Here is a 10,889-nt window from a genome sequence, read left to right as displayed (position 1 = left end):
GTGAGGGAAGGGCCCCGGGCTGGCCAATGGCAGGGGCGGGGCCGGGGCAGTGGGCGGGACCCGCGGCCGACGGTTAATCTGGGCGGTGAGAACACGCAGGGGCCGGGAGCCAGGCGTGCAACTTAAAGATGCTCCCAGGGAGGCGGCCAGAGATGTCCCTTCCTGACCCCGCTTCCCTACTCCAGGTACCACTTTGAGGATGTTGGTGGCGTGCAGGGGGCTAGGGCTGTCCATGTGGAGTCTGTTCAGCCTCTCAGTTTGGAGAACCTGGCCCTGAGGGGCTGCTGTCAAGAAGCCTGGGTCCTCTCTGGCAAGCAGCAGATAGCTAAGGAAAACCAGCAGGTGAGGGCCTGAGAGTGTGCAATGTCCTGGAAGGGCGGTAGCGGGGGCGCAGAGATCCAGATAAGCATCCTGACTCTGATCCCCTTAGGTAGCAAAGGATGTGACACTTCATCAGGCCTTGCTGAGGCTGCCCCAGTACCAGACTGATCTCTTGCTCACCTTCAATCAGCCCCCGTAAGGAGGAAGGAACGGGCGGGTATCTCATGACTGGGTTCCCAGGAGAATCGGGCTGGGAGGGACAGAACAGGGAGACTCACTGGTGGGATCCTCCCAGGAAGCAGGAGTGGGCCAGAGGTTTGGGGTAACTGATACCCAGGTCCTCTGGAACCGGAATTGGCAATTTCCAAACCTCAGGCCTGGATGATGTTCTCTCTCCATCTGTTTCCCCACCCCAAGCCCTGACAACAGGTCATCTCTTGGCCCTGAAAATCTGTCACCTCCACCCTGGAGCCTGGGTGACTTTGAACAGCTGGTGACCAGTCTGACCCTTCATGATCCCAACATCTTTGGTCCCCAGTGAAGGTGCTGAAGCACTGCATGATGTTGCTGAGAACTTGGGGACTCGGTTCTGTGAGGGGGAAAAGAGGTTGAAAAGAGAGTTTCCTCTCATTTCTTCCCTGTGCATAAACATAAGACAATCCCTCTTCAGAATAAACTTGCTTTATCATCAATATAATCTCTGTGCCTTTGAATCTAACAAGATGCCTGGGTCTCAGACACCTGGGAATTGGGTCTTCCAATTCCCTTTGGTTTTGGAGGGAGGAGTTTAAAGCTGTTCTTGGGAGCAGGAGGGACTCAAGGGTGGCAGTGGTGAGAGGGAGGAAATACACTTTGGGATGACTGGTTCAGTCCTGAGAGAGGAGTGTGAATTACCCAGGGAATGGGTAGGGAAGGTTTAAAGCAACACCCAAGGAAAGAAGGGAAACTCTTGTAGTGATTCAACCCTGAGAACAGATAGGGAGTGGGGTTGGCTGTCTCCCATGGATGGATGAAAGGTCACCTATCAGTAGTCACCAGGACATAGTGGTGGAGGCACAAATGGCCAGGGAGTGCTCATTTGGTGGAGTCTGGGAGAAAGACTGTTATTTAGTGTATGTGTAGTAGAGGGAGCGCAGCTGGTCCCAGAAGAAGAGGGAGAGGATGGTGTGGGGGCCGAGGCGGAAGTAGGAGGCACCTATACCCTTGTACATGCCAAAAATGCCCTCGGTCCGAGCTGTCTGCAGCAGAGCATCCAGAATCCCCCGGTACATGAGGCCCTGAGAGCATGTCAGAGAGGGAGGGAGAGCACAGAGAAGGAGTTTGTCAGAGCCCACCAGGGGCAGCTCCTCCACAGGCTGCATTTCAGGCTATCCCACCTGCACCCACAATCTGCCTCCCCGAACCCCTGCTTCCCTGCCTGCATCCCAGAGCACTTCCTTACCTTGCCCTGTGCATCTGTGGGCTGGTTGTAGAGCCTTGTGCAGGCCACATCAAAGGGTGCCATGGCCAAGACCACTGCAATGCCACTCACCATGGCAGCCACCAGAGCCAACTTCCAGCTCTCAGGAGGAAAGATCTAAGGGGGTAGAGAGGAAGAGCACTGTCAATCCGCCAGCCATTCCACCCCAAGGACAGGACAGTCCCTGCCCTGGGGACACAGATGCTGCTAACTCGGGGAGCTTCCACTGCACCAGTTTTAACAGTGCAAAAACACTGAGAAGGAGGAAGGCCAGGGTACCCTGAAGGCTCAGGTACCCCTTCTGGGAGGAAGTGACAAGAGAACTGTGGGAAGGGTCTAAAGAGTCAGTGACCTCCAAGCCCTCCTGCCACTCCCTCACCTTTGAATGTTGGGCACCATCCCCTCCAGGGCCCAGTGCAGCTTGCCCTCCCCTTCCCCGCTTCCCGAAACAGACCCACCCATTTCCCAGGCAGTACCTCCCACTGGCTCAGGAGGTCCTTGGTGGATGAGAAGGTGCACAGCTGGGTGGAGGAACCGACGATAACTCGGGGCAGGCCGCCCAGAGCCCCACGCCACAACCCCACCAGACCATGTTTCTGGCCAATCTCGGTTAGCGCCTGAAACATGCCCTAGTGTGGGGAAGACCAGGGGGTGGGGTTCAGACAGCCAAGCATCAGGGGCTGCCATCCTAACACTGCCAAGGATGGGTGCTTAATAGGAACCTGTCGTCCAGACAACCAGTTCAATGTGGGCTTAGAGCCAGAATGGGGGCCCTTGGTTGTCTAGCCACCCCACTGTTCCCTCCCTGGGCACCCAAGAACTGGGGCGGGATGCATGGAAGTGAGGGCATTCACTGGTCAGGAGAAACAGGGGCAGAAAATTAGAGGAACTGGAATACATATTGGAAAGAGGCGTTGGGCGTGGTGGCTCACGCCTGTAATCCTAGCACTTTGGGAGGCCAAGGTGGGCGGATCACCCGAGGTCAGGAGTTTGAGACTAGCCTGGCCAACGTGGTGGAACCCCATCTCTATTAAAAATACAAAAATTGCCGGGTGCAGCGGCTCACGCCTGTAATCCCAGCACTTTGGGAGGCCGAGGCGGGCGGATCATGAGTTCAGGAGTTCGAGACCAGCCTGACCAACATGGTGAAACCCCGTCTCTACTAAAAATACAAAAATTAGCTGGACGTGGTGGCATATGGCTGTAATCCCAGCTACTCAACAGGCTGCAGCAGGATAATCACTTGAACCCGGCAGGCCGAGGTTGCAGTGAGTGGAGGCTGTGCCACTGCACTCCAGCCTGGGCAACAGAGTGAGACTCTGTCTCAACAAAACAAAACAAAACAAAATTTAGCTGGGTGTGGTGGTGCACGCCTGTAGTCCCAGCTACTTGGGAGGCTGAGGCAGGAGAATCGCTTGAACCCGGGAGGCGGAGGTTGCAGGGAGCTGAGATCGTGCCACTGCACTTCAGCCTGGGCAACAGAGCGAGACTCCGTCTAAAAAAAAAAAAAAAAAAAAAAAAGGAAAGAGGGTCTGGGTAGACTCCAGGGGCAAAATGGGACAGAACCAATGGGTTGAGCTGGGATTGGAGCTGTTGGGTACAGGCAGAAAGCTAGGGGAAAAGAGAAAGGATGATCAGGGACTTTGGCAGACTTGGGAACTCTCACCTGATGCTTATACTGGTGCCCTACAGCAATTTCTGAGGCTGCCTGTGCCTGCAGATGTGTCTTCACCTGTGAACAAGAGAATATCATAGCCTACGGCCCAGTGGCTGTCCTCCTACCTCAGAACCAAATGTCTGACCCCCTCACATTTCCTCTAGGGTGTTCAGCAATGAATATCCTCTTATTCTGATAATTATTGTTGTTCCTACTTAACAAATTGGTTAACAAAAAGACTCTGTCTCTAGGCTCCAGCTGCGGAGGGATGGATCTCCCAGCACTGTAAGACACCACACCCCCTTCATATCCTTCTTCCCTTGGGGCTAGCAATTGGGGGTGGAGTGGTTGGAGAATGGCAACATTTCCTAAGGCATGTTAGGCGAGACCTGGGTGTCCAGCCTGTCATGCCAGCTCCCATTCCCAGACCAGATCTCCAGCCACCACTTCTATCAGGCTCCCCATCAGACTCTAGGCAAAACTTGCTCTCTAGCCCCCACTCCCCATAAAAGTATCTAGTCGATTTTGGAGAGACCACTGTCCCTGAAACTCAAACCGTGAGAATGGGACCAGACTGCCTCTGCTACAGGATGTACTACTTCCCAGTCTCTTTTGCTCTTAGGAGCACTAAGCAGGGCCTAGTCCTAGCAATAAACAGCTGTGTGACCTTGAGTGGATCACTTCCCCTCTCTGGGCCTCAGGCTCTTGACCCTTCAACTATACCAGATAACTCAAAGGGGCAGAGATTGTTAATTCTGTAATGCCCAGGATCTTCCTGATCCCTACACTCTCTGACGAATGTTAAATTCCTTATCCTCCCCTTCACAAGTCCAACCTCAATATCAACACATAATAATAAAAACAATGCTACCAAATGCTTACTCTCTGCCAGGATTCGCACTAATGCTTCCATGTCTACCGCATTTGTCTCCCTCCATCCTCCCAATAATCACACAAAGGCCACTACAATTATTATCTTTTTACAGATGTGGCAACTGAAGCTCACCAACTAGTAATTTTCAAAGCCAGGACTTTAGTTCCAGAAAGGCTGATTCCAAAGCCCATAATTTTTTTTTTTTTTTTTTTTTTTGAGACAGAGTCTTGCTCTGTCATCCAGGCTAGAGTGTAGTGGCGTGATCTTGGCTCACTGCAAGCTCTGCCTCCCGGGTTCACACAATTCTCCTGCCTCAACCTCCTGAGTAGCTGGGACTACAGGGGCCTGCCACCACGTCTGGCTAATTTTTTGTATTTTTTAGTAGAGACGGGGTTTCACCGTGTTAGCCAGGACGGTCTGGATCTTCTGACCTTGTGATCTGCCCGCCTTGGCTTCCCAAAGTGCTGGGATTACAGGCGTGAGCCACGGTGATCGGCTCCAAAGTCGATAATCTTAATCAATACATTCAATCGTGTCCATCAGATGGGTGTGTATAGGGCAGGTCAGAAGACTCCAAAGCCTACCAGCTCTTTCGCGATGCCTTTCCCTGCTTGCAGTGGGGTAGCACCCTGCCACCTATGCCCTTAGGAAAGACCAGGCTCCTATTCTACAACAAGGATCTGCCCTGAAGGTCCCAGGCAAGAATCTTCTTCTTACCATGTAGATGGGGCTCCCCAAGTAGGCTCCCATGATCCCAGCCATGGCCCCAGCCGCTGCGCTGCGGGCAGGACTGTGGGTGCCTTCGGCTGTGTGCAGGTAGCCCCCAGCCTCAGCCAGTCCATAGGTGCCCAGTCGGATGCCATTCATCAGGAACTGGTATAAGAGGGCGGGGGCCAGGCCTTTCTGCAGGGCAGCCAGGCCATCCACCTTGCCGATGGTGATGAATGCATGGAAGACATTTCGGTAGTGCCGCTGGTATGTGCCAGGGGCCTGCAGTTCTCCCTGCAACTGCATCCTGGTCTTCACCACCTCCAGGGGATTGGTGAATACACAGGCCCCACAGGCTGCCAGGCCACTCATCAAGAAGTCCATGGTGGGTAACTGTAGCAGGGACTGGCCCAAGAGTAAGAAAGTAAAAATGGGTGTCAGAAAGCGGGGTTGGAAGACAGGGGAAGGCCTGTTTCAGCAGTACAGGCTGCAGAAGGTAAGAATTTAGGTTTGCAGTCAAGGGTGTCAGGGTTAAATGTCAAGTGGTCAAATGGAAGTAGTCAGCTGGAATTTGGGAGTCAGGAGCTGGCAAGCAGGGAAGAGACAGAAGTCTAGGAGAAGCTTATGGCAGAACCCTCTGAGGTCAAGGAGGGGCAAAAGACAGAAGGTGACAGGTGGGATGGCTCAGGATGGCGGGCGACGGGGGCAGGGGAGTAGAGGAGGGAACCGCGGAGTTGGGAGATGGAAGCCAGGCAGGCAGGAAAAAGAAAGCCAGCAGGTTAGAGAAGAAAAGGATCCGGGAGAAAAGCCGGTGATTTCCTCGAGCCAGCAACGAGATCTGGATCCGAGAAAGAAGTCAGGACCCAGGCAGCCTTCGGAGCTCGCAGCAGCTTCAACCCCGGGTACCCTGCGGAGGCCGGTCCGCCACACTCCTGTCACTGGAGCGCTGGGCCAATGGGGAGCCTTCGAGAGCCGCCGAGGCCCTCAGCCAATCAGCGCCGAGCCGGCTCCGCGGCCAATGGGAGGAGCCCTCGGCGCTCCGGTCCCCGAATCAGCCTGAGGCAGTTGGAATTAACTCTCCCGGCGCCACCAGCGCTTAGCCGCCGACTCCGGCTCCGGAAGGGAGGCCTGGGACGCGGAGGTTTTGTCATTGGCAGGAAAGAGACCTGGGTTCCCGATCGAACACAGAGGCCGAGCACAGCAGTTCCCTACTGGGGTGCTGGGACCGCCCCTTGGGTGGGCTGACGGCTCCCTTCTTTAGCTTCCTACCCCGGTTGTGATCGGGTGGGGTCACCTAAGTTCAGGTTCACGCCATGCTTGGTGCCGGCGCCCGGAGAGCCCGGAAGCCGGGGACCGGCCTGAGCAAGGAAGAGGGACACACCTGTGCTGCGGAGCCAGTCTCCCGAGGCTGCACCGGGTGGTGCAGCAGGTTCTAGCTCCCGGGCGGGGCTGGATGTGCCCGCGGCTGGCCGCGGGCGCCGAGGGTGGGAGGCCTGAAGGATGCAGGAAGGAACTTGGTTAAATCCTTAGGCTTTTTCTTTTCTTTTTCTTTGAAACGGAGTCTCGCTCTGTCGCCCAGGCTGGAGTTCAGTGGCGCGATCTCAGCTCGCTGCAAGCTCCGCCTCCCAGGTTCACGCCATTCTCCTGCCTCAGGCTCCCTAGTAGCTGGGACTACAGGCGCCTGCCACCACGCCCGGCTAATTTTTTTGTATTTTTAGTAGAGACCACGTGTTAGACCAGGATGGTCTCGATCTCCTGACCTCATGATCCGCCCGCCTCGGCCTCCCAAAGCGTTGGGATTACAGGCGTGAGCCACCGCGCCCATCCGAGATTTGGTCATTGTTTTAAATCTTGAGTTCATGTTGGGTGCGGTGGTTCACCTGTAATTCCAGCACTTTGAGTGGCTGAGGCAGGAGGATTGCTTGAGGCCAGGAGTTCGCGACCCACTTGGGCAAAATGGTGAAATCCTGTTTCTAAAAAAGAAGATAAAAAAAAAAAAGAGATACAAGCTGGGCGCGGTGGCTCCCGCATTGAATCTCAGCACTTTGGTAGGCCGAGGCGTGCGGATTATGAGGTCAAGAGATCAAGACTATCCTGGCCAACATGGTGAAACCCCATCTCTACGAAAAATACAAAAATTAGCTGGGCATGGTGGCTCATGCCTGTATTCCCAGCTACTCAGGAGGCTGAGACAGGAGAATCTCTTGAACCCAGGAGGCAGAGGTTGCAGTGAGCCGAGATCGTGCCACTGCACTCCAACCTGGTGACAGAGCGAGACTCTGTCTAAAAAAAAAAAAAAAGAGAGAGAGATACAGTGGATGCTTTATTCAAATTTCATTGGTTTTTGCTCAAAGTCCTTTTTCTGTTCCAGGATCCCATCCAGGATACCAAGTTACATTGAACTGTCATGTCTGTAGCTCCTGTTTTTTTTCAATCTTGTCCAGGCTGGAGTGCAATGGTTCGATCTCCGCTCACTGCAACCTCTATCTCCTGGGTTCAAGCGATTCTCCAGCCTCAGCCTCCCAAGTAGCTAGGATTACAGGTGCCCGCCACCACACCCAGCTAATTTTTGTATTTTTAGTAGAGATGGGGTTTCACCACGTTGGCCAGGCTGATCTCAAACTCCTGACCTCAGGTGATCTGCCTGCCGCAGCCTCCCAAAGTGCTGGGATTACAGGCGTGAGCCACTGTGCCCAGCCCACTGGCTCCTCTTGGCTGTGACAGTTTCTCAGAATGTTCTTGTTTTTGATGACCTTAACAGTTTTGAGGAGTACTGTTCAGGTATTCAGTAGAATGTTCCTCTGCTGAGGGCTTTTCTTAGGATTGCACCGGGCTTTTGGCAGGAAGACCACTGAGGTAAACTGCTATTTTCATCACATCATATCAAGGGTGGTACTTGATACATACTATCAACATGACTCATCACTGTTGATATTGACCTTGATCACCCGGCTGAGGTGGCATTTGTCAGTTTTTCTCATTACAACATTATTCTTTTTTTTAAAAAAATGGAGTTTCACTCTGTCACCCAGGCTGGAGTGCAGTGACGTGATCTCAGCTCACTGCAAACTCCACCGCCCAGGTTCAAGCAATTCTCTGCCTCAGCCTCCCAATATAACATTTTTCTTTTTTTCCCCTTTCCATATTGTACATTTTGGAAGGAAGTCACTAAGCACAGTTCACATTAAAGAAGTAGGAAGTTATGCCTCTCCCTCCTTGAAAGGGGAGTATGTAAATACATTATTTGGAGGTTATTTTATTTTTGAGATGGAGTCTTACTCTGTTGCCCAGACTGGAGTGCAATGGCACGATCTCGGCTCACTGCAACGTCTGCCTCCCGTCTTGAACCTGGGAGGCAGAGGTTGCAGTGAGCTGAGATCGCGCCACTGCACTCCAGCCTGGGTGACAGAGGGAGACTCCATCTCATAAAGACAAACAAAAACAAAGATGATGACATCTAGTGTAGTGTCATACATTTTGGCTAGTTTTTCCTGAATTTCTGTCTTAGATACTGTTGCCTTCCCAGGGTGAAGGACATCGATAACCATTTGTTCCTTCTGAAGTGTGTAGAAGTGATCATGAACTTCCTAGTTCAGACAGTTACTAAGTCATTCAAGATGGCGGTCAATCGTCAGCCAGGGAGAAAAATAAGAGTCCCATCAGTGTTGTTGTTGTTGTTGTTGTTTTAATTAAAACCTTGTTTTTGTTTATTTAGTATCACCTTACTTTCTGGTACTATAAAATGCTCCAGGCTCATTTTGTATATTTCCTGCCACAGTTCTGCAATCAGCCATTTCTCCAAGGACCCCTATTTTCTTTTACTGGCAAATGGCTTTAGAATCCAAGGTCTGGGCACTAGGTGTGCTTGTTGCTTTTGAGGTGTCATTGCTTCTGGACCCTCACATCTGAGAAAGCAAGGAAATATATGTGTGTATAGTAACCCATGTATATACGCAAACATGTATTTCCATATATAACCATCCATATCTATATTAAGCTAAGCATGAATTCATACTGATGTCTCCAACTTTTTTTTGTTTGTTTGTTTTTTATTTTGAGATGGAGTTTTGCTTTTGTCGCCCAGGCTGAAGTGCAATGGCACGATCTCAGCTCACTGCAACCTCCACCTCCCGGGTTCAAGTGATTCTCCTGTCTCAGCCTCCCAAGTAGCTGGGATTACAGGCATGCACCACGACACCTGGTTAATTTTGTATTTTTAGTAGAGACGGGGTTTCTCCATGTTGGTCAGGCTGGCTTTGAACTCCAGGTGATCCGCCCGCCTCGGCTCCCAAAGTGCTGGGATTACAGGCGTGAGCTACCGCGCCTGGAGTGATGTCTTCAACTTTAATCCATTACCACATGGATCATTCTGGCTGCCTCCCGTGTTTATCTAAACTCCCACCTCAACTATGAGAAACCTGGCTTCCATAATTTGCCATCTATTTACTTAATTGTTTATTCCAGGACACTTGTATAGGAGTATCAGAATTGTTTTGTTTTTCTTTTTAAATTCTTTCTTTATTATTATTACTATTTGAGATGGAGTTTTGCTCTTGTTGCCCATGCTAGAGTGCAATGTTGTGATCTCAGCTCCCTGCAACCTCCGCTTCTCAGGTTCAAGCAATTCTCCTGCCTCAGCCTACTGAGTAGCTGGGATTACAGGCACGAGCCACCACACCTGGCTAATTTGTTTTTGTATTTTTAGTAGAAATGGGGTTTCACCATGTTAGCCAGGCTGGTCTTGAACTCCTGACCTCAGGTGATCCTCCTGCCTTGGCCTCCCAAAGTGCTAGGATTACAGGCATGAACCACCGCACCCAGCCTAAAATTTTTCTTCTTTCTTTTTCTGGTTTTTTGAGATAGAGTTTGGCTGTTGTTGCCCAGGCTGGAGTGCAAGGGCGTGATCTTGGCTTACTGTAACCTCTGCCTCCTGGGTTCAAGCGATTTTCCTGCCTCAGCCTCCCAAGTAGCTGAGATTACAGGCACCATACTTGGCTAATTTTGTATTTTTAGTAGAGAAGGGGTTTCTCCATGTTGGTCAGGCTGGTTTGCGAACTCTCGACCTCAGGTGATCCACCTGCCTCAGCCTCCCAAAGTGCTAGGATTACAGGGGTGAGCCACTGCACTTGGCCTAAAATTTTTCTTTATTTGTGGCCAGGCACAGTAGCTCATGCCTGTAATCCCAGCACTTTGGGAGGCTGAGGCAGGTGGATCACCTGAGGTCAGGCGATCAAGACCATCCTGGCCAGCATGGCAAAACCGCATCTCTACTAAAAATACAGAAATTAGCTGGGCGTGGTGGTGCACACCTGTAGTCCCAGCTACTTGGGAGGCTGAGGCATGATAATTACTTGAACCTGGGAGGCGGAGGTTGCGGTGAGTCAAGATTGCATCAGTGCACTTCAGCCTGGGTTACAGAGCAGGATTCCGTTTCAATAAAATAAAATAAAAATTTTCTTTATTTGTAATCATAATGTCTCAAAAGAGAATTGTTAACACATACCCCTGTGGGAAACAATCTTATAAACTAGGGTACAGTGCTTATGTGTAGTTCCATTAGCCTTTGATCTTACAGACTCTACTCATTTCCAAAATTACTCAGGTCAGCACCTTTACCCCCAGCTCCCTTCAGAAAAGTTATTTCATACATTTGTAGTATCATTAAATTCTTCTGTCACAATCTGCCTTCCATCTTGGGTTCCCTGACCTCCTATTTTTTTTTTTTTTAATTAAAAATATCAAGAGGCTGGACACGGTGGCTCACACCTGTAATCCTAGCACTTTGGGAGGCCAAGGCAGGTGAATCACCTGAGGTCGGGGGTTCGAGACCAGTCTGACCAACATGGAGAAACCCCCGTCTCTACTAAAAA

The 10,889-nt window shown here is 51.4% G+C and overlaps 2 protein-coding genes across 5 annotated transcripts in view; one reads left to right on the top strand and one right to left on the bottom strand.

Annotated features, from left to right (window-relative positions):
- RANGRF (RAN guanine nucleotide release factor) overlaps window positions 1-1,013 on the top strand; it is a 267,398-nt gene extending 266,385 nt beyond the window's left edge. For 2 of the 3 annotated variants that reach the window (XM_050765522.1, XM_050765521.1), the window contains 3 exons: window positions 186-342; window positions 431-516; window positions 739-1,013. In XM_050765522.1, the coding sequence (XP_050621479.1) occupies window positions 186-342; window positions 431-516; window positions 739-862 (367 nt within the window). In that variant the 3' untranslated portion in view covers window positions 863-1,013. The remainder of the gene's footprint in view (window positions 1-185; window positions 343-430; window positions 517-738) is intronic. The other variant, XM_050765523.1, reaches the window with a different exon arrangement.
- Window positions 987-5,987, bottom strand: SLC25A35 (solute carrier family 25 member 35). 2 transcript variants are annotated; one of them, XM_050765415.1, is made up of 5 exons: window positions 5,029-5,987; window positions 3,447-3,512; window positions 2,257-2,409; window positions 1,763-1,897; window positions 987-1,598 (listed from the first exon to the last, which is right to left on the bottom strand). In XM_050765415.1, exons 1-5 carry the CDS (start codon window positions 5,401-5,403, stop codon window positions 1,425-1,427), a joined length of 903 nt encoding a protein of 300 aa, XP_050621372.1. In that variant the 5' UTR covers window positions 5,404-5,987; the 3' UTR covers window positions 987-1,424. The 2 variants fall into 2 exon arrangements, with proteins under 2 accessions (XP_050621372.1, XP_050621373.1); XM_050765416.1 differs by lacking the exon at window positions 2,257-2,409.
- Between the last annotated feature and the right edge of the window lie 4,902 nt (window positions 5,988-10,889).

Source organism: Macaca thibetana, chromosome 16, assembly GCF_024542745.1.
Source record: "Macaca thibetana thibetana isolate TM-01 chromosome 16, ASM2454274v1, whole genome shotgun sequence".
Lineage (NCBI taxonomy): Eukaryota > Metazoa > Chordata > Mammalia > Primates > Cercopithecidae > Macaca > Macaca thibetana.
This window is presented reverse-complemented; position numbering and strand designations above follow the sequence as displayed.